The sequence below is a fragment of the Cygnus atratus genome, chromosome 2 (genome assembly GCF_013377495.2).
Source record: "Cygnus atratus isolate AKBS03 ecotype Queensland, Australia chromosome 2, CAtr_DNAZoo_HiC_assembly, whole genome shotgun sequence".
Classification (NCBI taxonomy): domain Eukaryota; kingdom Metazoa; phylum Chordata; class Aves; order Anseriformes; family Anatidae; genus Cygnus; species Cygnus atratus.
Window position 1 is genome coordinate 145,345,665 of NC_066363.1, and position 20,291 is coordinate 145,365,955.

The 20,291-nt window shown below is 39.6% G+C and overlaps 1 protein-coding gene across 6 annotated transcripts in view; it reads right to left on the reverse strand.

The window, feature by feature from the left end:
* The window catches only part of TRPS1 (transcriptional repressor GATA binding 1), a 214,837-nt gene that overhangs the window by 161,943 nt on the left and 32,603 nt on the right, over positions 1-20,291 (reverse strand). For 3 of the 6 annotated variants that reach the window (XM_035556173.2, XM_035556169.2, XM_035556168.2), the window contains exons 2-3: positions 14,329-14,487; positions 10,359-11,287 (exon numbers count right to left, since the gene is read on the reverse strand). In XM_035556173.2, the coding sequence (XP_035412066.1) occupies positions 10,359-11,287; positions 14,329-14,365 (966 nt within the window). In that variant the 5' untranslated portion in view covers positions 14,366-14,487. The remainder of the gene's footprint in view (positions 1-10,358; positions 11,288-14,328; positions 14,488-20,291) is intronic. The other 3 variants (XM_035556171.2, XM_035556170.2, XM_050708583.1) reach the window with 2 other exon arrangements.

Sequence of the window (20,291 nt, forward strand, 5' to 3'; positions counted from 1 at the left end):
TCGATTTTCACTCTCCCAACCAGTAAGTGTATTACTACATTTCTGCAGGATTCAGTTGTGATGCATTAGGCAAATGGTGTAATTATTTTTTGTCTCCTCCTCAACAGCTGTGCCACAAAGAAAGTATGTGATCACTGCTCATTCAGTATCACACCATACGGAAAGACTCAGACATACAGACAGCATGAAATGTAAACATTTTAAATGCATATAATATAAATGCCTTTTAGCCATTTAACTCAGAGAATGAGACACTATCCTTTGTATCCCATCAGAATTGTACATCAGAATATTGAGTCAAAGAGTTGCTAAACCATGGTATAATGAGCTGCTATTCAGCCTCTGATTCAAAAAGAAAAAAAAAAAAGCACAATTCCCATACGTTGGTTAAAACTTTTTCTTAAATAAACTGAAAATTGCTTTATGTTTGTTTAAGAAACATATCTCGATAGGCACTGGTGAGCGGGAGAGCCAAATAGCTAGGATTTAACTATAACAATATTTTCACTTAAACTGGGACTCCAAGTGCTGATACCAAGTCATGAATTTGATTTTGAAAAGGTTCAGGAGGGAAGTTTTAATAGACCTTCTGTACTGCTGAGGATATCTTGTTTTATTAATTTTATGCCTAAAAAGAACTGGAGACAAAACCCTACTGAGCCTGATCCACTGACAGTGGGATTTGGGTGAGCTCCATAGTATCTGGCACTTGAGGCCCTCATCCACTGCACTATTTCAATGTTCAAAGTCTCAGTGGTGTTGAAAGACAACTTAAAGAAAGCATTGATGGAATTATGGCAAACAGAAAATAACAGCAGTTCGCTGTGTGATTGCTTCAGATGCAAGGTGATCTGGTTTTGCTCATTTAATTAGTTACGTATGTTTGTTCGATGCATGCACAGAAAACTGGCCAAAATGCTTTACCTTAAGTGGCGCTAATGAGTAAATACATCCATTACTCTTAGCTGTCCATTTACAGAGCCTACAGATAACAAACCTATTTTGCAGACACCCTGTAGAAATTAGTTAGAAATTGTGAGTAGACAATAATCCCTGACACTGCTCACTGCTAATTACTTTTATTTACGAATGCTGGAAAAAACATATTATTTGTACTAGCATTTTATACAATGGGCTGTAAATCACGACATTCTCGTAACTTCTGCTAATCCTGCTTAGCGGCCTACATAGCAAATTTGTGTCCTATGCTAACACATCTTTCTCTGCATCAGAAAAGGATAAAAATGAACTAAGTATTCATACACTATTTGTGTTTACCAGTTGCAATACAAGGAAGAAAAAAATTCTTCACAGCACTAGACTTTAATTGATTATCAGTGATTGGGCTGGCATTTCTGTGACTACCCTGCCACAATTCAAATTAATGTATCCCATTAGAAGAGCGTGCACGTGAAAGGCAACACAGGGTCATCTTAATGTTATTACACTCAAAAAACATTTCTCATGCAGTAACAAAACCTACTTAAAGCCTCTTTGGGGGTCATCAGGTAAAAAGAAGTGAAGAAACTGGCTTCCACACACAGGCTGGGAGAAGCACTTGGAGGAAAAAAGTGCTGGTATAAACTGAGGCTGCCTCAGCTTTCAGCCAGCCAAATTTGGATGAAGCCTACACATTTGCAGAACTGTTTGCATTCATGCATTCTGCTCAAGACTTGGCTTGACTTTCAGATTTTTCAGTTACATATCATATCGCTATGTGCGGGCACCAAACTCCTTCACTGGGTATGTAACTCTCCTTAATCTCCTGCTCTCTCTGACCATCCCCAGGAAAAGGAAAAATAAAGGAGAGTGAAGTAGAAGGGTGAAAAGAGATCTATATATGTTTACTTTAGAAATCAATATCCACATTTGTATATGATATTAAAAGTGATAACTTCTAGTATTTCCATATTTTATACTGTTTTCATCAAAACCGGTTCCCCTGCTTTGCCCTCACAGAGTTGTATTTTCTTGAGTAGACACTCCTCCCCAGTATAAAGCAGAAGAAACCAAACAAAAGCAATGCTAAACTCCGCAATTCTACTAGAGGTAGAATCCAAAGTGCCAGATCATATAGCAGTATTCACAAAGTAGTGGCAGCAAAAGTACTTGTACAACTTGCACTGCAAATACAGCATCTCTAGATCCACAGCTCTTTCAGTAAGCACATAAAAAAATCACCTTCCCTTTTTTTGTAAAGGGAACCTAATGTACAAGGCATCTGTATGGGCTGGGGAGACATGATTTAGTTCTTTCCTTCACTGTCACTTTCTTGTGAGACCTTGGGATTATCACTTACTCCTGCAGCACCACTGTTATGGCAGTATTATTGTCATTATTGTGTTGCACAGAGGAAGGAGGCTATTTAGAATGGCTTCTCCATTATTGTGCTTGAGATGGTTGCACTGGTATTCTTCAAAAATCGCTCTTCAAGGCCAGGTCTCAGCTGGGGATTAAACCGAAATACATTTCACAGCACAACTCCCTGAAACTCAGAACTCTTTAACTGTTAAATTCATCTATTAATGCAGAAAAACATCAAAATCCAAAAGATCAGGACTAAATTTACCACAAGAATTGAAGTTCATGTGCTGATACAACTAAGCTATCTCCTCACATACCACGCACATTTCTAAAAATAGCTAGAAAGAGGAGAAAAGATAACACAATAACTGACAACGTTTCAAAACATACTTTCTACAGCATGTTGGCAAGTACTTCAACAAAGCAGTATAATTGCACTATATGTTTCCAACAGGTATGCCTATACTACCTTCATTATTCAGACTGAAAACAATGATTTCATGGAATAGATGGACTCAAGCAAGTGAAGGTATGTTTTGTCTTTTTTTTAAAGGTGTTTTATATTTAACCTGCCCTTGATCCAAATGGTACTCTATTCCCCCACCTCCTTTTTGAAGTTCAATCCTAAATCTTATTATGTCAAGGGAGTTTAAAAATACCGTTTTGCTTACAAGAAAAAAAAAAAATATATATATATAGCAAGGAAGACAACATCAGCCAGCTCCTGCAATCGTGTTTCATGAAGAAAATTTCACCAGCAGAAACCAGCAGCTTGTATCCACGTAAGAGATTCAACCGTAACACTTGCACGGATGTCTTTGACCCTGGCTTCTGCTGCAGCTGCTGATTAGAAACTAGAGCAACCATCTGCATTAGAACATCAAATGTTAATATATCACCTTTTTTGATTAACTGGGTTACATCTTTGGTTAATCAGGAGGTGAAAGGCTCTAGATCCCCTACCAATCTCCTGAGCCATCCAGTCTGCCTTTGCCAATTACTCCTAATCTTCTAATCCTAAAGTATTTTCTAATGCTCTTGTTTATTCATTTGCTTTGTGCAATACAGCATCCAGAACATTTTAACCATCCCACATTTATGAAGTTCTTCATGTCATGCAGGCCAGAACAGATTCCTGGCTTTCATGCAAGTTTGTGTAACACCACCCAGTTCTCTAACCTCCAATATGGAGAACCCACTTGCTCTCACTCTCTCTGCATGTAAAACTAGGATAATCTTCAGAGCATATTCACTCTTAAAACTATTTACCATACTGTGATAATCTATCTGTAGATAAAACTATGTTGCATAAGGCAAAGACTCAGGGCAAACTCCTGGCTTTCTGCGTTATTTCTATTTACCATAACAAGAAAACATAGCATTGGGTCACATTCATTCAAAACAAGCATATTCTTCTCAACATTTATTCTGTTGCCACTGAAGACAGAATGTTTTTTTGACTTTAGAACTTAAAAGGTAGCAGATCAGGGTATTTTTACAATAAAAAGTCTGACAGAACAATAACAGGACTTAAATTAAGGTCAGGAGACCAGATGTGTAAAAACAATGAAAGTAAGGAACACTGAATCAAAACTTTCATTTGCTAACCAACACTACCAGACTAACATCTAGCAACTGAAAGAAGCCACCATCCTTTCTATTCTCTCTCTGTATAGATAAAATTACCAGACAGTTCCTTGGCTACTGTAAACTCACACAGCCTCTCAGACTCAGAAGCAAACTTGCACTGATTTACACCAGAAGAAAACCTAGCCACTTTCCTTTTTTCTCAGCAACTTTATTTTTTAAGCTGTCATCATTTCTGTGGGCTACCTTAGCAGTTTGTATCTTTAAATATATCTGTGACTATTACTAGTCTCACCAATTTTCTTCATTAAATAGTCTTCAGATATCCAAGACATAGAGATGAGGAATATTAACACATAAACAACTTTGTTTTGAAAGCTGTGACTATACATCACATCACTTGTCCACAGTAACTGCCCATGTGAATGCTCTCATTTGAGGGTTGACTACTTCTCACTGAAGGAAGGCTAAAATAGCTCATCTTTGTCACAGCACAAGTGAATGTTCCCAGGCACTTACTATTTAGCAGCTGACATGCTGTAAATCACTGCATATCATTTTGAATAGTAAACTTACTCATGCATCTACAGAAATGATGAAAAGAACTTCTACTACATACAATAATAAAAATCGTTACTTATGAGCTATGTTCAATATAGAATTTAGGTACCTACAAGACCACCGGTACTTTTTCACATATTTATACACATGTATATTGTATGAGAAAAAGAAGCACATATATGTATACACACAAGCACATGCATATGAATGTAAATGTATGTGTGTTTTACCAACATCCGCTTCTCCAGCTGCCACCATTTCTTCTCCATGCCTGTGGTTTAAGAGAGACCATTGACTCCTGTGTTTAGGAGGCGTGACTCGGTACACGGCAGTCTCCAAGCCTGATCATGACCCAGAAATAAGACTCAAAATAAACAGGTATGCACATATGCAGGTGCAACACCCAAGAGAGTTTGACAGCCTTCTCCGGGGAGAGTCCTCAACACAGCCAACAGATGAAATAAGCCTCGCTGGAACATCACGCTTTCATTCAAGTTCTGTTCTAGCACCTCCTTCAAGGCCTAGCATAACATGACCTAGTCCAAGAAACCAGGATACATCATGTACAGCAGCCGTTGGTCAGTTTTTTTTAAAACTAATTCCTACCTCTTGGACAATTCAGCTGAAGTCAGTAAGACCAACAACAAAAAATTTAGATGCATTTGTCTAAGCACGTGAGGAAAATGGAATTCATTCACATAAATGTCTTCATTTATTCACGTCAAATAGTTATGTACTCATGTACTTATAGGAAGCCCACTTGAAGACAAAGTTGAACTTTAACAAGGTTTGATTTGTACTAATAAACAAGTAAATGCTGTACTTGTTTATGCCTCCAGTTTGAATTCTCACCATATCTGTGAGTCCCTTTGCCAAAACCACCAAAATGTAGAGAAAGCCCTAAACACAACATGGGATATTGATTACATCTGTACCTCTACAGACCCCCCTTCAGCTTTTTTAGTCTTACCTTCACAGCTTTGTATTCAATTGAACTGCTAATATAAGAGCAGAGGATAAAAAACATAAAGGTATTAATAATCAAGCCACTGGTTCTCATTCACCTGGATCCTAGTTAGACCAGACTTCAATTGTCAGTTATATTACTAGAATCATAGAATTATTTAGGTTGGAAAAGACCTCTAAGATCATCTGATCCTTCCTTTAACTTAGAACTGCCAAGTCCACTATTAAACCATGTCACTGAGCTCTAGTCACACATTTATGTTAAAATATGTTAAAATCCAGAACACGTGCATAACCATGCATGCACATGGAGCTCACAACTGATTTATAAAGGAGACAATATAAAGAGCTTTATATTGTGTGCATTGGCACTTCTGCCACTTTCCAGGATGCTGAGCAGCCTGTTAGATGGATATCCAGATGGGCGCTCAGTTGCTAGGAAAATCCTGGAGAAGTTGTTACCCATATAGGACACATAATTAGCCCGAGTGTTATAGGACAACTCCTACAATATTGGATATCTAGAATTTTAAAAGAAAAAATCTGCTGCCAATCTCTCATTAGTTTGTGGGGTAGTTAGATAATGCAAAACTTTTTTTTTTTTTCACAGCTTACTGGAATATAATCAAGAAATTTTTGGATAGCTTTTATTAATCCATAGCTTTTCTGCAATTTCTCTCCTTGTCTCACAAGGCACAATTGTGCCAGCATCTAAAACAATAAAACAAGCAAAATGAGAGGGCTGGATTAAAAAATAAAATAAAATAGTAATAATTATCACATTTTAGTACTTTCAGAAAGGAGTCTGAATCTCTTTAAAGGCATCAGAGGAGACAGACATGTGACGACAAGCTCCAGAACCAGAGCCACACTGAGCAGGAAGCTCCTCAGAGGTAGCACACACAATGTGAAGCTGCCCGGAGTCGACCATAAGAAATGCTGAGCACTGCAGTATGTCTTCATTCACGGCTGCATGAATACTCTTCCCCCTTGGGACACGCCATCTGAAACCCTCACCTGAATGCAGACATGTCTGTCCCTTTCTTTGAGGGACACTGTTTTCTTTTAAAACATATCAGGAAATGGGGTCATGCTCCCTTTTATACAATAGCCTAATGGCTTGAACACTTGTTCAGGAAACAGGAAAAGAAGGTTCCTTTCCTCGCTCTGTCTGAGGGGATTCAAGCCCACTTCTTCGCCCTCACTGGACAATTGGCACCAACTGTCCTACCCCTTTGCTAGGGGCTGTGTGGAAGACAGCACTCTCCAGCCCTTCTGTTGAAGCCATCCCACTCACTCATTAAAAATCTGGGGATGGAAAAAAGACTCCTGCCTACTGGCTACCCACTTGTCTGTCTCCGGACCTTTCCATATTTTACATTAAAGAGCCGTTAGATCAAGCCCAGGACATTTAATCATACATCAGCAAAGAAATGGTTTTCAGCATTGTAGCTGTTATCATTTGTCAGCTGAATTTTGCTTTAAGTCTTTGGATCTGGCCTGAAGTCTACTGCCTTAGGCGCATCCACATTTTAGCCAACCGTAGGCTAAAATATCCAGCAAGACAAAGCTGCCTATGGAGACTGATCAATTAACTAAATGTGAAGAAAAGCCAATGAGTGGCATCGGCAAAAGCTGATCCATTGAACTCACTACAAATATTATTCTGATAACAGCAATAAAGCTGAGGACACATCCTCTGGGAATTCAGAGATGTGCTAGCAAATGTTTTCTAAAATCCATACCAGAAAGAAAGTTATTCTCCCAGAAACAGCTCAGTGAATTTACCCTACCCTATTGAATTTATCGTAACTCAATGAAATAAAAGCCTCTGAGGAAGAAAATGGAAACAACGAATAAAAGAGAATTTCAAAACTAAATCACATCTTCAGAGAAGACAAAGAAATTTTGCTTGATTAAATATTCCAGTCAAATAAAATCTTCGCATTAAGGCCAGAAATCTTGGATTATTTACATGGTTCCCAACCAAATCCTGTTTATGTACTGCAAAACACAGTCCCAATATTTTTGTAGCTGGATGTAAAGCCAAATGTGCATCCCTAAGGTTTTGCTGACTTTGGTACAAAAAAAAAAAAAAGAAAAAGAAAACCTGGGTTTAGGGGCTTGAGCATTTAATAAAAAAAAACAGGTTTTCTAGGACAGACTTTACTTCTGTGGTGTAAACCTGAAAATGCACTTAGTAAAGGGGCCACATCCCCATGTATCTGCAGATAGGATATTAGATATTGGTTTGTTCTGCATTCAGACATTTTTCCATTGCTTTTGTTGTTGTTACAAATGCAAACTACAGGGCTCAAGAGCATGCCTCACTAGTGCAAATCTTCATATACAGTGGTCTCCAGCTGACCGCTGTGAGGCAGATCAAAGTCACTCATCTTCATCCTCCAGCTTCTTCTGTGCCCAGCACCCTGGCCTGAGACCATAAATCTATCAATACCTTCCACCCCAGCTACAACAGAATGGTTTGTTAAGTGCAAAGGGATCAATAAATCAGATCTTAAGCTCAGTCCACTACTATTTCAAGTTAATTACAAAGGGATAATTTTCCGTTAGCCTGGTACCTATACCAAATAATACTGTTTAGATGAAACAATTATTTGGGTTCAGTTCCCTCCCCTTGTACCATCCTTGTACCACAGGAGTTTCAACCAATTTTAACTGCAGCTCTGGTCAGTGCGATCCTTCTTTGCTGCAGGAGATGCCAGACGTTCAGATGCCTGAGAAAAATCCCCTCCAAAATGGACATAGTAACAATATAAACATGTGTGGGTGCAGAGGGGATTTTCAAATGTTCTTTTACTGTGTTTATGAATCTCACAAAGCTGCTCTGTATCGAGAATGGGGGAGGAGAAAGCATAAAAATATTAATCAGTTACTTATCTTCTGACATGTTCTGGATCAACATCTGGTGCATGTGCAAGTGATGAAGTATGGCATTTGGCACAAAAGCTTATTTAATCTTCTCTTCCCAAATTGGGCAGGGAAAATTAGCACTCTTAAAAATTAAGTTTCCAGATCCAATTTTTTTCTTTAAAATAAATTGCCAACATTGTATAGGCTGTCTGTTCTATTTTGGAAAATGTTTTTCGTCTGAGAAAAGACTGATCTTAAGTAGATTATCTATGGGCTGTTTCCTACCGCTTTTTGTCTTCCCTGCAGTATCTTACTGCCAGGGTTTAGTAGACAAGTATAGTCTAGGTTCAGCTGTTTTATTTCTACTTCTATCAGCTCAAACTGAGATAGCTCTCACATCTGTTTTATTTCTGAAAGCACTGCATAGGAAAAGTGTCCAGCTCATTCTAATCAAGCATAAACTTTCCTATAAATAACTAAGGACCTAACGAAACAATTGTTTGGAGGAAATGAAAGTGTGTTTAGAAACTCGAATTCCTCTATACTGTATGCCTGAGCCGTTCCAGTTTGAATGTCTTCCTGACAGCATGGATCAGTTGCTCTAAGATGCTGTCCCCGGAGTCAGCAAACTGAAACTATAGCAGGAAATCCAGGTATTAACATCATACTACGCGCTAATTATAAACCATCATTTCCAATTCTGACATTATTCACTTCTAACCTCTTTTAACTAAATCACGTATTTGCTTTCTAATCACAGTTTGACAGGAGCGTCTGACACGAGACAGTGAAGTGATCTTTTTAATAAGGCAGCAGTTCAAAGATTGCAGCTTTTACGCATAATAATGACCTTAGTTTGATTTGCTGCTCCACAAAGAAGTTGTAGAGTTTCTGAAAAAAGAGGAAAAGTTTAAATCATTTTAAAAGCCTCAAGTTCCTGACTTGTGTTCCTGTTTCAGCTTCTTACTTGAAGTTAGGTATTAACCATCTTAACCGGGTTTGCAAAATTTCTTTCTTATAGCTACATCTTCTTCAAGCATTGTTAAATATTTTCCACCTGCTACATTTTCTTTTAAAAGAAAAAATATAAAAATAATCTCATTAAATATATCCTAGCACTTCGTCTGCTCATTGCTACCAGGTCAGGTGTCATGTCCTGCGCAAACATGCTCGTGAAATTGGATGGACATTTGAACTCATTTTGTATGCAAATTTTGTTCCTGATTGTTTTTTCTTAAAATCTGAATTTTTCTACCACAGAATATTGAGGTATTCTTCAACATCTCTCAGCTCAGTCATGAGAGGATCTTAAAACAAAAAAGCAAAGATTTTGTTCCACTAACTGAACATTAACTGATAAGAAACTAACAGAGACTCCAAGGAAAAAACTTCTTAGTCCACTTCTTCGTGGTAAACATAAGATATCTTTTTTAGAGCAGTATCTAAAATGTAGTTTTTTCACTGCTCCAACTAGATGAGAAAATGACTGAGGCAATACTCCTTTCCTTGCAGGCTTACTGATGTGAAGGACGTTGTTACTCTTAAAAACGGTTTAAATACCCATTGTGTATCCTGTTTATCTGGCACTGGACGACTGTAGAGCTGCCAAGACTTGTCATTTATTTTATCTTAATAAAGAATCAATAAGCCAAATCTTGACTCCCAGCAGCGGATAATTTAGGACTACATTTTTAATTTCCAGCTGCTGTCTTTTGTCTCTCTGGTTGTTATTTTTCAGTATTATTTGCTATTTTCTTTCCATGACAGCAAATCCTTCAGATATGATTACCAATGCAGCAATTTGCCTGTTTGCTGAATAAGATCTTTTACTATTGATTAGCACAATGACTAAATCACACACAGAAATATCACTGGTCAAAAAGCCAAGTATTTCTCTAGTGTACAAGATGCTAAGCAGACCTGCAGCAATCCTGGCTAAAACAGCCCCAAATGGTTCGTAAGGCTTAAGCAGGTTACGTGAAATACTGTAACTGCAGGTAGGAGAGGCTCAGCTTCACAGCTGAGAAGGCACTTAGCAGAAGCAGGGGGACTGGGGAAATACAAACCTGCACATCATAAGTCCCATTTAATAAGACAGGCCTCTGGGAATTGATGTCCTGCAGCACCCCCGAAAGCACAGTGCGGTTGACTTTCTGGAAGTCTTTGGAGTGGCTGAATTGCACCATGTTGTGGAGAGCCAAAATTTTAGTGTCGAGCTCAGCATCCTGCCTGGTGCGGTTGTGCAGGCCTAGGTGGTACTTGCGGAAGTGTTTGATGAGATCTGTGGGGTCGTTCCCATAGTAACCATATCCACAGATGTTGCATTTGAAGTCCTGAAGCTCTGGAGACAGAGGCGCCGTATCTGGGTTATCGTTTACCAACAAATCTGCTTTAGATTTGTTCAGCCTTAAACCCCCATCTGAAGGCACTTGTGGGTTTTTTGAGGCCATGGGGACCGGGCTTGAGCCTTGGCCATCGGTTTGACCACTTTGCACTTGCACTGTTTCATCTGAAGCTTTTGGCGACATCTGATGCTCCTCATTTGTCTCCGCTGCATCTCCTGACGGGGTACGGGCCACATCTTGGGTGTCATCTGCATCTGATTTCTGAGGAGACTTCAAGGGCTCACAGATTCCCCCAACAGCTGGAGATGAGAAAGCCAGCATATTTCTGTCTGTCACCTCATCATGAGGGAAGGATGGAACATTTCCTCCCTTATTGTGGCTTTCATAATTGAAGCCAGCCTTTTCACTCAGCACTGAGCTTTTCAAGTCCTTTTTAATGCTGGAAGATGGCTCTTGGACATGCGTGCAAAGTTCCTCCTTGTTATTTAACTCTGCCGCATCACCCTGGTCAGTGTTTTCTTGCATCTGCTCTGCGGAAAATTCTTTTTTCCTTCCAGACTCTTCGCTTTCAGTACCTGTAGACTCAAGGGTCTGTACCTCACCTTCACTAGCAACGTTTCTTAGAGGGGGGTTCTTTTTCCGGACCATATCTACCACAGAGAAAAAAAAAAAAAAGAAAAAAAAAAGAAAGAAGCAAAAAAAAACCCTATAGAATTATTCACAATACAAAACAGATTACAAGCCTGGCACTTCTTAAAGCATTCTGAGCTATACAAAATACATGAAATTTTCAGCGAACGTTTGTCAAGCAGCTTTTTAGTCTATGCAAAAAATTGGAACTTTGTATTAAAAAAAATGGTCATACTGAGACTGAACTCAACTAAAAGAGAACTTTAGAGCCTACAGAAACTCTGCCATTGCAGTGAGTAAATTACAGGTTTTGTTATCTTTTTTGAAGATAACAGTCTGGCAGAATTAATGTTAAATAACTGTTTCCTTTAAAATACTTTTAAAAATCAAAGAAGAAGAATAAACCCTTGTAGTCTAATGTCCATATACTACAAGTACATATAATGTAGTTTAGCAAAAATAAATGTAAAAGACATAGTCAGGAGCACTTCAAGATGTTATTATGAAAGAAACAGATTTAGGACAGTAAGCAACTGAGAGGTTTCGGAGAGAGATCCTTCCTAAGCAGGTATCAGCTTCTCTGCAGCAAAAGCTCCCCCTCGTACTGCCTATAAACTTCAAACGGGATTATATGGATATTCTAGAGTCTGGCCCCACAGTCCATTATTCATGTAATTAGTTCTATTTGCCAAACAAAGAGAAACTAACTTTATTAGGAAACCCGTTGTCAATAAAATTTTACAGGCCTGGATCCAGACATTTGACGTTGCTGTGCTGGTGAGTGGGGATCTACCCAGAGAACACCTGGAACCCACATGGATCCAGCCAGCCAAGGCTCCTCTGCTCAGCCCTCCTCTCGGCACAGCCACTGCTGCTATATCTGCAGGCACACTTGCCGCATCCATTGAAGAAAGCTCAGAGAGGCCAGAGATAAGCATCAGAGAGGAAGAAGCAGTCTGCCACCAGTGAGCTAGCTGCTAGCTGAACAGGGGATATTGTGGAAGAACAAATAATCAGAATGTGCAGTTAGGAAGCCAAATTCCTGATGCACTACAAATCTTCACCTTCCCCAGCCTACTTAGGAAAATATATATATGAAACTTCCCTGCACTCTCCACTGCTTGGTTCTGGATTTGATATTCACCACCAGCTGCTTTGATCCATTTGTGTTCACATGCTAGCTATGGGCAGAAGACAGATGTGCTACAACTTTTTCTATGCTCTTATCTTTGCCAATGCTGTATACAATGATGGATGCTTCTCTTTGCCAGATTGCGTGTGGTCCGGTGGCAGCAGCCTGCAGCACCACACACGAGATGCAAGTTGCAGGCTCGAGCCCGAGCGCCCATTCCCAGGCCAGCCATGGCCAGGCACGTGCAGAGGCACTGTGTATATAAATATATATATATGCATGTATATATAGATATATATTGCTCTGCAAAGGGAAGACCACCTGGTGATTCTGGGAGCAGTGCTGATGCACTCCAAATGGTGCTAAATCCAGACCTTTGAAAGCTGTGGATGACCTTCTCAAAACAGTACTTTGAGAAGTACGGCTGGGGATGAAGGTTAAAAATAAAAGAGCAGGCGTCTGTACATCCTCTTATTTACATCTGCTCCACATGAAAGGGCACTGTATGCTATGTTGATAAAAACAGACAACTTCTTAGGGGAAGTGTTCAACTTGTGTCTTGGGCTGGCTCTGTTGTCTTTGTGGTTGAGCTGATCCACAGGCAGCATCGGCTGCAGTGAGACGGCTTTCACGCCGAGTGCCAGCTCCTATTACAGAAATTTTGACACTCCGTGTGGTCTTAATAGGTTTCTTAAATGCCTACTGTGATTCCTCATTGTGGAAGGCACACATGCTTGGGAACCAATTGCCTCCTCTTTCATGTCAACCACACCTACCAGAATATGTATGCTCTGAATTTTGCTATTTTTTTCCCAGTAACTTCTGCACCATGAAGTCGCTCAGAACTAAGAGAAAAGAAAGATTTCCTGCTGTGGTAAGAGAGCTATGATACAGACTCAGCCTACTAAAAAAACATACACACATATATAATTCAAGGTATAAAGATATTTTAGCGTTACTGCTGCTCTGTGGGACTTCATGAATGCTCTTGGTTAACATGCACTAAAAATATTGGTGGGCATCTCTGGTAGGTGTTACCTAAGTCTGTATTTTTCTTCTTGGAGCCTGGCTGCACAGCCCAAACCATTTTTTAAAATAACTGCTGTTTAAATGTATTTTGTGGCAGTCAGAGGACAGAGAGAGGAGTCTTGACTGTGCATAGTGAAGAAAAAAATCAGAAATCAAGAAAGTAAACATCATGGCTGTTACCTCAGTCAAAATTAAACAAGACTGAATGCAATGTTTTAAAATGTTTTTGTTACAGATATTTTTGGCAGATAAGGGAAGTTTAGAGATTTTGCTATCTTCATGGCAACTGACAGAAGGGAGTCAAAGAGAAGGACAGAAAAAAAATCCCTAAAAAGCAAAGAAAAGAAAAACCTGGACTGTATACAGTCTAACTAGACAGTACTCCAGATTTAGATACTTTAGCTCAAATTTTCCTGACCTATCTGGAGGTCTGTGTGTTAATGGGGAGGGGGTGGAATCTGCCTAATGGAGCTCTTTCATGCAGTATTCTACACTTGGGGAAGGAAAGGAAGAAGATAACACTGATTTAAACACAAAAACTTTCCGAAGTTGAATTTAAAAGTATTTTCTCCCCTTTTCTCTTTTAGTTTTTGAAAAATCATCTGTAATTTATTTGTTTGATATCCACTCAAGGGGACAGTAAAAAAAAGACAGTATTTTTTTTGTCGCTGAAATTCCACCACTATCGGTTTTCATAGACATATTATGTAAATAGAACTACATTTGCAATACTCCTAAATTGAAGAAACCATCCCCTAGCAAGTCATAAGTTAGATATAGAAAGAATATAGCCACTCTGAAATTATTATCTCTAAGACAAATAACAGATTGCACAATGTTTTATTGTGTGCCAAGAACGTTTTCAGTTAACAATTTCACTTGAAAAAATGGATCACATACTTGTAAAATCATACCCAGCATTGACTTCATAAGGCATGTGGCTTTAGAGTGCTTTTTACAATTATTAATTCTATTAGTCAACTAGCAGGCGGGCTAATGCAATTGTCTTAGAAGATGCACGGAAGACACAGAAGACATTTTGAGAGCTGATCTGTATATCTGCAAAACAAAACAAAAAAAAAAGGTTTTCCTTCCTAAATTATGTATTCAAAATATGCTTTTTACTTAAAAACATTGTTATGCCTATTGTACATTCACATGCATCTATTAGTGGGCACTATACAAATAGTGGCTGCTGTTCTCTACTTCTGTTAAGCATGAAATACCATGTCTGCCTTCTCCTTAGGCAGACACGCACACGCTTGTACGTACGTATACACAGACACACACACACACAGACACAGAAAGCAAGGCAAAAATTACCTCAGCTATGAAGGTCACCAAAAAGTAAGTTTAAAATAAGTTTCACATGTGTTGAAAACAAGCTGGATAAGTGCTGTAGAAAATAAAAGTGCTTTAAAAATTCACATATATTAACAGGTATTGTGTACTGTAATGGGACTGGGCTAAAAGCTGTGATAATGGAACACAAATAACTGGTTCAAATCCAGGCTCTGCTGTCAGCAATTGAAAGTTATCATCTGCTGGCTGCCTAGTGTCCCACTTGCAATGAATTTAGTGGTATTAGTTTAGTTGCTAGTGGGCAACCATCCACATCTCAAAAATGCCATCACAATAACAAGCAAGATTCTTGGCTGTTTAGCGAAGAGGCCAACTGCTCAACAGACACTGGGACTGAACTACCTTTTCATCACTGGAAATGGCGATGTTTCCAAAATGAAAGAAAAAAAAATTACTAAGCCTGATGTAAATGAAAAGACGCCTTGAGCTGTGGGAACTCTGGCTATGTCCCAGGCTGCAGAACTCATCTTTGAGCACCATAATCCAGGGTTTAGTATCTTATTTTCTTTACGGTGAAATTACCTTTAAACCACGCGCATTTGGTTTACTTGATATGATCACCCTCAACTATTTTAAAGCAGAACTAATAATACTAACAGCTATATATAGTTTCACCCCAAACCAGCCAAGGCGACTCTATTGATTCCTGCATCTGACAGATAGAGATTTTTCTGTTAAACAGTCACCCATAGTTTATACCTGGAAGCAGAAGGTGGAATCTTCTACTAAAATCAGCTTGTAATTCAGAACAATGAATTACCATAGCGACTACTGCACTTGTATGTGAAAAAGAAAGCAAATTCTGATATGCAATAGTTTCTTATTCGTGGTGAAGACAATAGCTAATTATCTGCTGATCATCAGCTCTCACAATGGGTCACTGTTGCTACTCATTACTTTTACTGAACGTGATGACTTGTCATCAAAGCCTACTGCAATAGTATGGTTGTTGCCTTGTGCTTGCTCTGCAGGTTTAGGTCAGGTCTTAGTCACGTTCTCTTTTTAACAGAATTTAGAAAGAGGTCTGAGTTTTGTGATGCGTCTCTGACTAATACTTGTACAAGTAGATGCACAAGCAGACAAATAGCGAACTGAGTCAAGGGTCTATGAAGACTGTGATGTTATCAATCAATATGCTGCAGCACCAAGAAGTTAAATGAAAATACACATTTATATTCAACAGGCTCAAGTAGGACCTCTTTGTTACAGGATAGTAAAATTAATACTTTTACACTCATATATATTACACACCCACACACACATATATAATGCACATACGGCATTTAAACATCAATCATTTTGCCAGAATAATGCAGCAAAAAATCATTAACTCTCAGTGTCTCAGCTTAATATATGTCTAATACTTACCTATCTCACAGGAGTGTTGTGAGGCTTAATTAATTAGTGACTGTAAAGCACTTTGTGATCCTCTAATGAAAGGTGCTACATAGCACAAAGTATTATTAAAATCATTAGGACCACAAAAAAGCCCTGTGGAATTCCAGCCTACACTGTCTGTTGGGGTTGGGAGTGATCTTATTATTAAAAGGAGACCATCAGGCTAATTTTCATAATTTTTTCAAGATTTTTTTCCCCCTTTGCTGTTGTGATAGCATGTTAGTAGCTAGAAATTTAATCTTATCATCTTAATAACATACACTCATGTAGTTTGTTACTGCAGGGCTAGAGAAGAGAACAGGGGTTTTGGCACTCATCTGGCTTTCCCTTTTAAGAAAAAAAAAAATTGAGAGACATATTTTGACACCTTCCCACACTCCACCCCACCAGGACAGCTGATCATGTGAGATCGCAGAATGCTCACTGTAGCCGCATGGGAAAATACTGCTGTGGTTTTAATTTCTCTCTCCTTTTCCACAGAAAAAAAAAAAAAAAAAAAGCAAGACACAAAACAAAACCCAGCTTATTACACATAAATGTGCTACAAAGACTGTCTGCTGTGCTTTATATAAAAAACCCTTCTGTGTTCAAAGTGTCTGCTTCTATCCCGCACATAAAGCCCTAAACGATCCAGAGCCCCCCCTACCTTACCATTTTCCCCACTCCCTCTACAACAACAGAGCAGTTGTAAGAAGACGAGCTCTAGACAGAAATCTCTTGTCTTGAGAGCAAATTTCTGGCGCTCTCCCTGCGCTCAGCAATACCAGAAAGATCATCAGGATGGCCCCAGGTTCAAAGGCTTGTACCTTTTCTAATTTCATCGTTTTCAAATTTAATAATATTCTGTAAATACACTGGTCAGTCTGGGTGAAATTGTCCCATGCTGCCTTTGCTTAAAATTATTGAATGTGCTACATGAGATGCAAACTAACCCCAGACTACAGCAGCACAGGACTGGGCAAAGCTCCCATCTAAACCTCTGTCTGCTGAGAAGGGAGGGGAAGAAAAAAGACTTTTTGCGTGAGGAACTCAAGAATCAGGCCCTAAACCATGGGAGGGCAGAATAAGCTTAATTACAAGCAACTCCTTCTTCAACAAGACCTCTTCCTCCGCCTTTGCAACAGCTTCTTCAACCACACTGGGCTCTAAGACGGGGGCTACCATGGTGTTAAACGAGAGAAACTCACTGCAAAGTGCTTGTTAAGCTATATGCATTTTTCTACAAGCCCTAGAACTGCATGGCCAGTCTTTCCTGCCTGTCATTGTTTGGAGCAGAACACACCTCCTCTTATCAGTTAACATTTGGCAGGATCAGGCATTCAGTCAAAACGTACCTACTTGATATTCTATACCCTGCATGCGCCACTGAAATTATGATAGCTTCATCGGTCTAGAAAACGCAAGGATAAAATCAGGCCTTATAGGTCCTTAGGACCTTATAGGTCTTCTAGTCCTGTATCAAAATGCTGTTGTGCTCACCACCTTTCTTCTTCTCCTGGACTTTCAGGCCCTTCTGTGTGGTCCCTGATCACCAGCTCACCAAGAGCTTTTGGCAATTTTTTCAACAGAGTTTACAACAAAAAGTTGGGGGGGGGGGGGGGGGAAAGAAAGGAGAAAAAAAAATTGTTGAAGCTTGCTTCAACATATTTAAATTCACTTTCCCAACACTGATCGTTCTCAAATCTCTAAAGGTGCATTTCTGGACGTCTTAAATCCTGTTCAGCTACAAAGTGTCATCACCTTCAAACAACTCTCATCAAATAAATCTCTTTATTAATTCACAGCAAATTAATTCAAAACGATCTTTTCTATTACCATATGCTTCAGAGCACAGCACATTATTAGTAGTCATCTAGCCACTGGAATAAATCTAACCTTTCTATGGGTATAAAACAGACACTTGCTCATTTCAGAGAGTTTAGGAGTGGCATTTCAAAACGGATCGTTTGAACTTACTTCCAGGCACTTAGTTCATTTTAAGCTCACCACCGGGGGGGTTATGATGCAGAAACTTTCAGGAGAAAGTGAAGGCAAAAGGTGATCGGTCTAAAGAGGCAATGCAGGGCAGAATATTACAGTATCAGGCACCCAAAGTCTAGAATTGCAAAACCACTTGTTTTTTGGAGGGTGCCCGGGCACAGCAGTTTGCTGCTCTACGTTTAACCAGCCTGATGCAGAGCGCTTGCTCCTGCCGGACCTCCACTGCCATTTATCCATCCCCAACGGGGAGCCCAAGACAGCAAAGATTTGCTTTGCCCCGGCTTTCAGTACAGCATCTAAAAATACTCGATGCACTTGGCAACCTGCTAAACCTTGAAGAACCTTGTGAAACTGGAAAAATTAATACCAGTGCCGTTTTATGGGTAAATAAAAGGATCTACAGGGAGAGATGCAAAAATCAAGGTGTTCACTGCGACTTGCAGGCAGGGATCTCGGCTAGGGGCTGCACCTGATTTCTCCTGACTTCCAGACCCGTATCCCTCGCTGTCTTTCAGCAGGAAGCCCCAGGCTGGCACTTGGCAAAAGGCCAAGATCCTGTAATTTAATAAGGTACAGAAAGAGCACCTTGCGCAAAAATCTAAACGCTCCAATTTATCATGACAGTTACGGGATAAGCTGACATTTTATTTGTACGTAAATTAGTCTCCAAAACAGCATAAAAAGGCCACACTTTCAAAGAATATTGTGCCTTTGCTTCTCCACTCTGCATTTATCTAAGCTCAGCTTTGTGTATTAAAAGTAGTTTAATTTTTATGTATTGACGCTGCTTTGCATGCTTCCCAATCTGTTGTTATTGCACTGCAGAGAGAACCCAGCCTGATTTGCTTACTGCAACGAAATAACTGACTTCTGCCAGCACTGACACCTCCTACGAGAGCCTCGCCATCCTCGCTGAGTCTTCTGGTTATTCTATTAATTTGCAGTCGTTACACTTTATAGGATTGCACAGCATTCCCTATTAGATCAGGCCAGAGGTCCATTTAGTCTGGTGTTCTGCCTTGGAGAGCGGCCAATACCAGAGCCTTCAAAGAAGGTTCAACTGCCTTTGGACAGACACAGAATCGCCTACCTCTGTGAAAAATAAATCGCTGCTAATCCTCAGCACTTAGACGGTGGCTTACTTTCTGAACAGTAAGAAGGTTTATATCCCTTAATTATCTCTCATGGATGTTCTACAATTTGTTGTTAAATAAGTCTGTACATCCCCACTTCCAGTGAAAGTGTCCAGTATCTGTGTGAACATTACGATGATCCTGGTATCGGTTATATCTTGTAGCTCTCCATTTATTACCTAAATATAAACTAGTAAGAGCAAATTTTTTCAGCATTTTGAATTTGATTCTTTTCAGTGGAGCTTCCCTTCAGCCTTGCACTAGCAATTAAGATGGACGAAGATCCTCTAGGCTGTTGGTACAGCTATCACAGCCCCGCTGTTCATCCTTGGCCTTATGGTAAAAACAACACTGTCCTCCAAACTCCTGGAGTAGGTGTGCCGATCTCCTATGTTTCAATTTCTTTTCAGCCTGGGTAAACATTACGTTCTTTTTAATCCAAATGTCCTTTGAAGACAATGGGAGCTTGGGGTTTGCAAATGACTCAGAACTGAATCCGAGTTGAGTGTGTTGGCTGAGGCAAACACACTGCTACGCTGAGATGAAGGGTGAGGAATGAAGGCGACCTCCTGGCTCCCAGGCAAGGGCAACCAGGTATGGCCACAAGTGACTCATTTCTTCTTCTGCACTAAGTATACAAGGGGCTGATGCTAGCTCCCTTGACACTAATGGCCCCACTGTCTTTGAGAGAGGCACGACTGAGATGTTCCCTTCTGCTAGGTGAGACCCGTGATACGGGAGAAAGACGTCCAAGTTCATTTGCCCAAAACTTCAGTCAAAGGGAACAAAAACTTATGTGGGAGAAGGGGAGCAGATGGAACAGAGAAAGAGTATGGTTTTGGCTAGTATGACAGAAAAGTTAAAATAATTTTCTTTCCAAGCAGGGGCAGAAAAAAAAAAACACAACTGAAATACAGCTGAAATTTCAGCTGGATCAAAACTACAAAGTGGGAAGGAGGGAGAAGACTACAGCCTGACTTGAAACAGCAA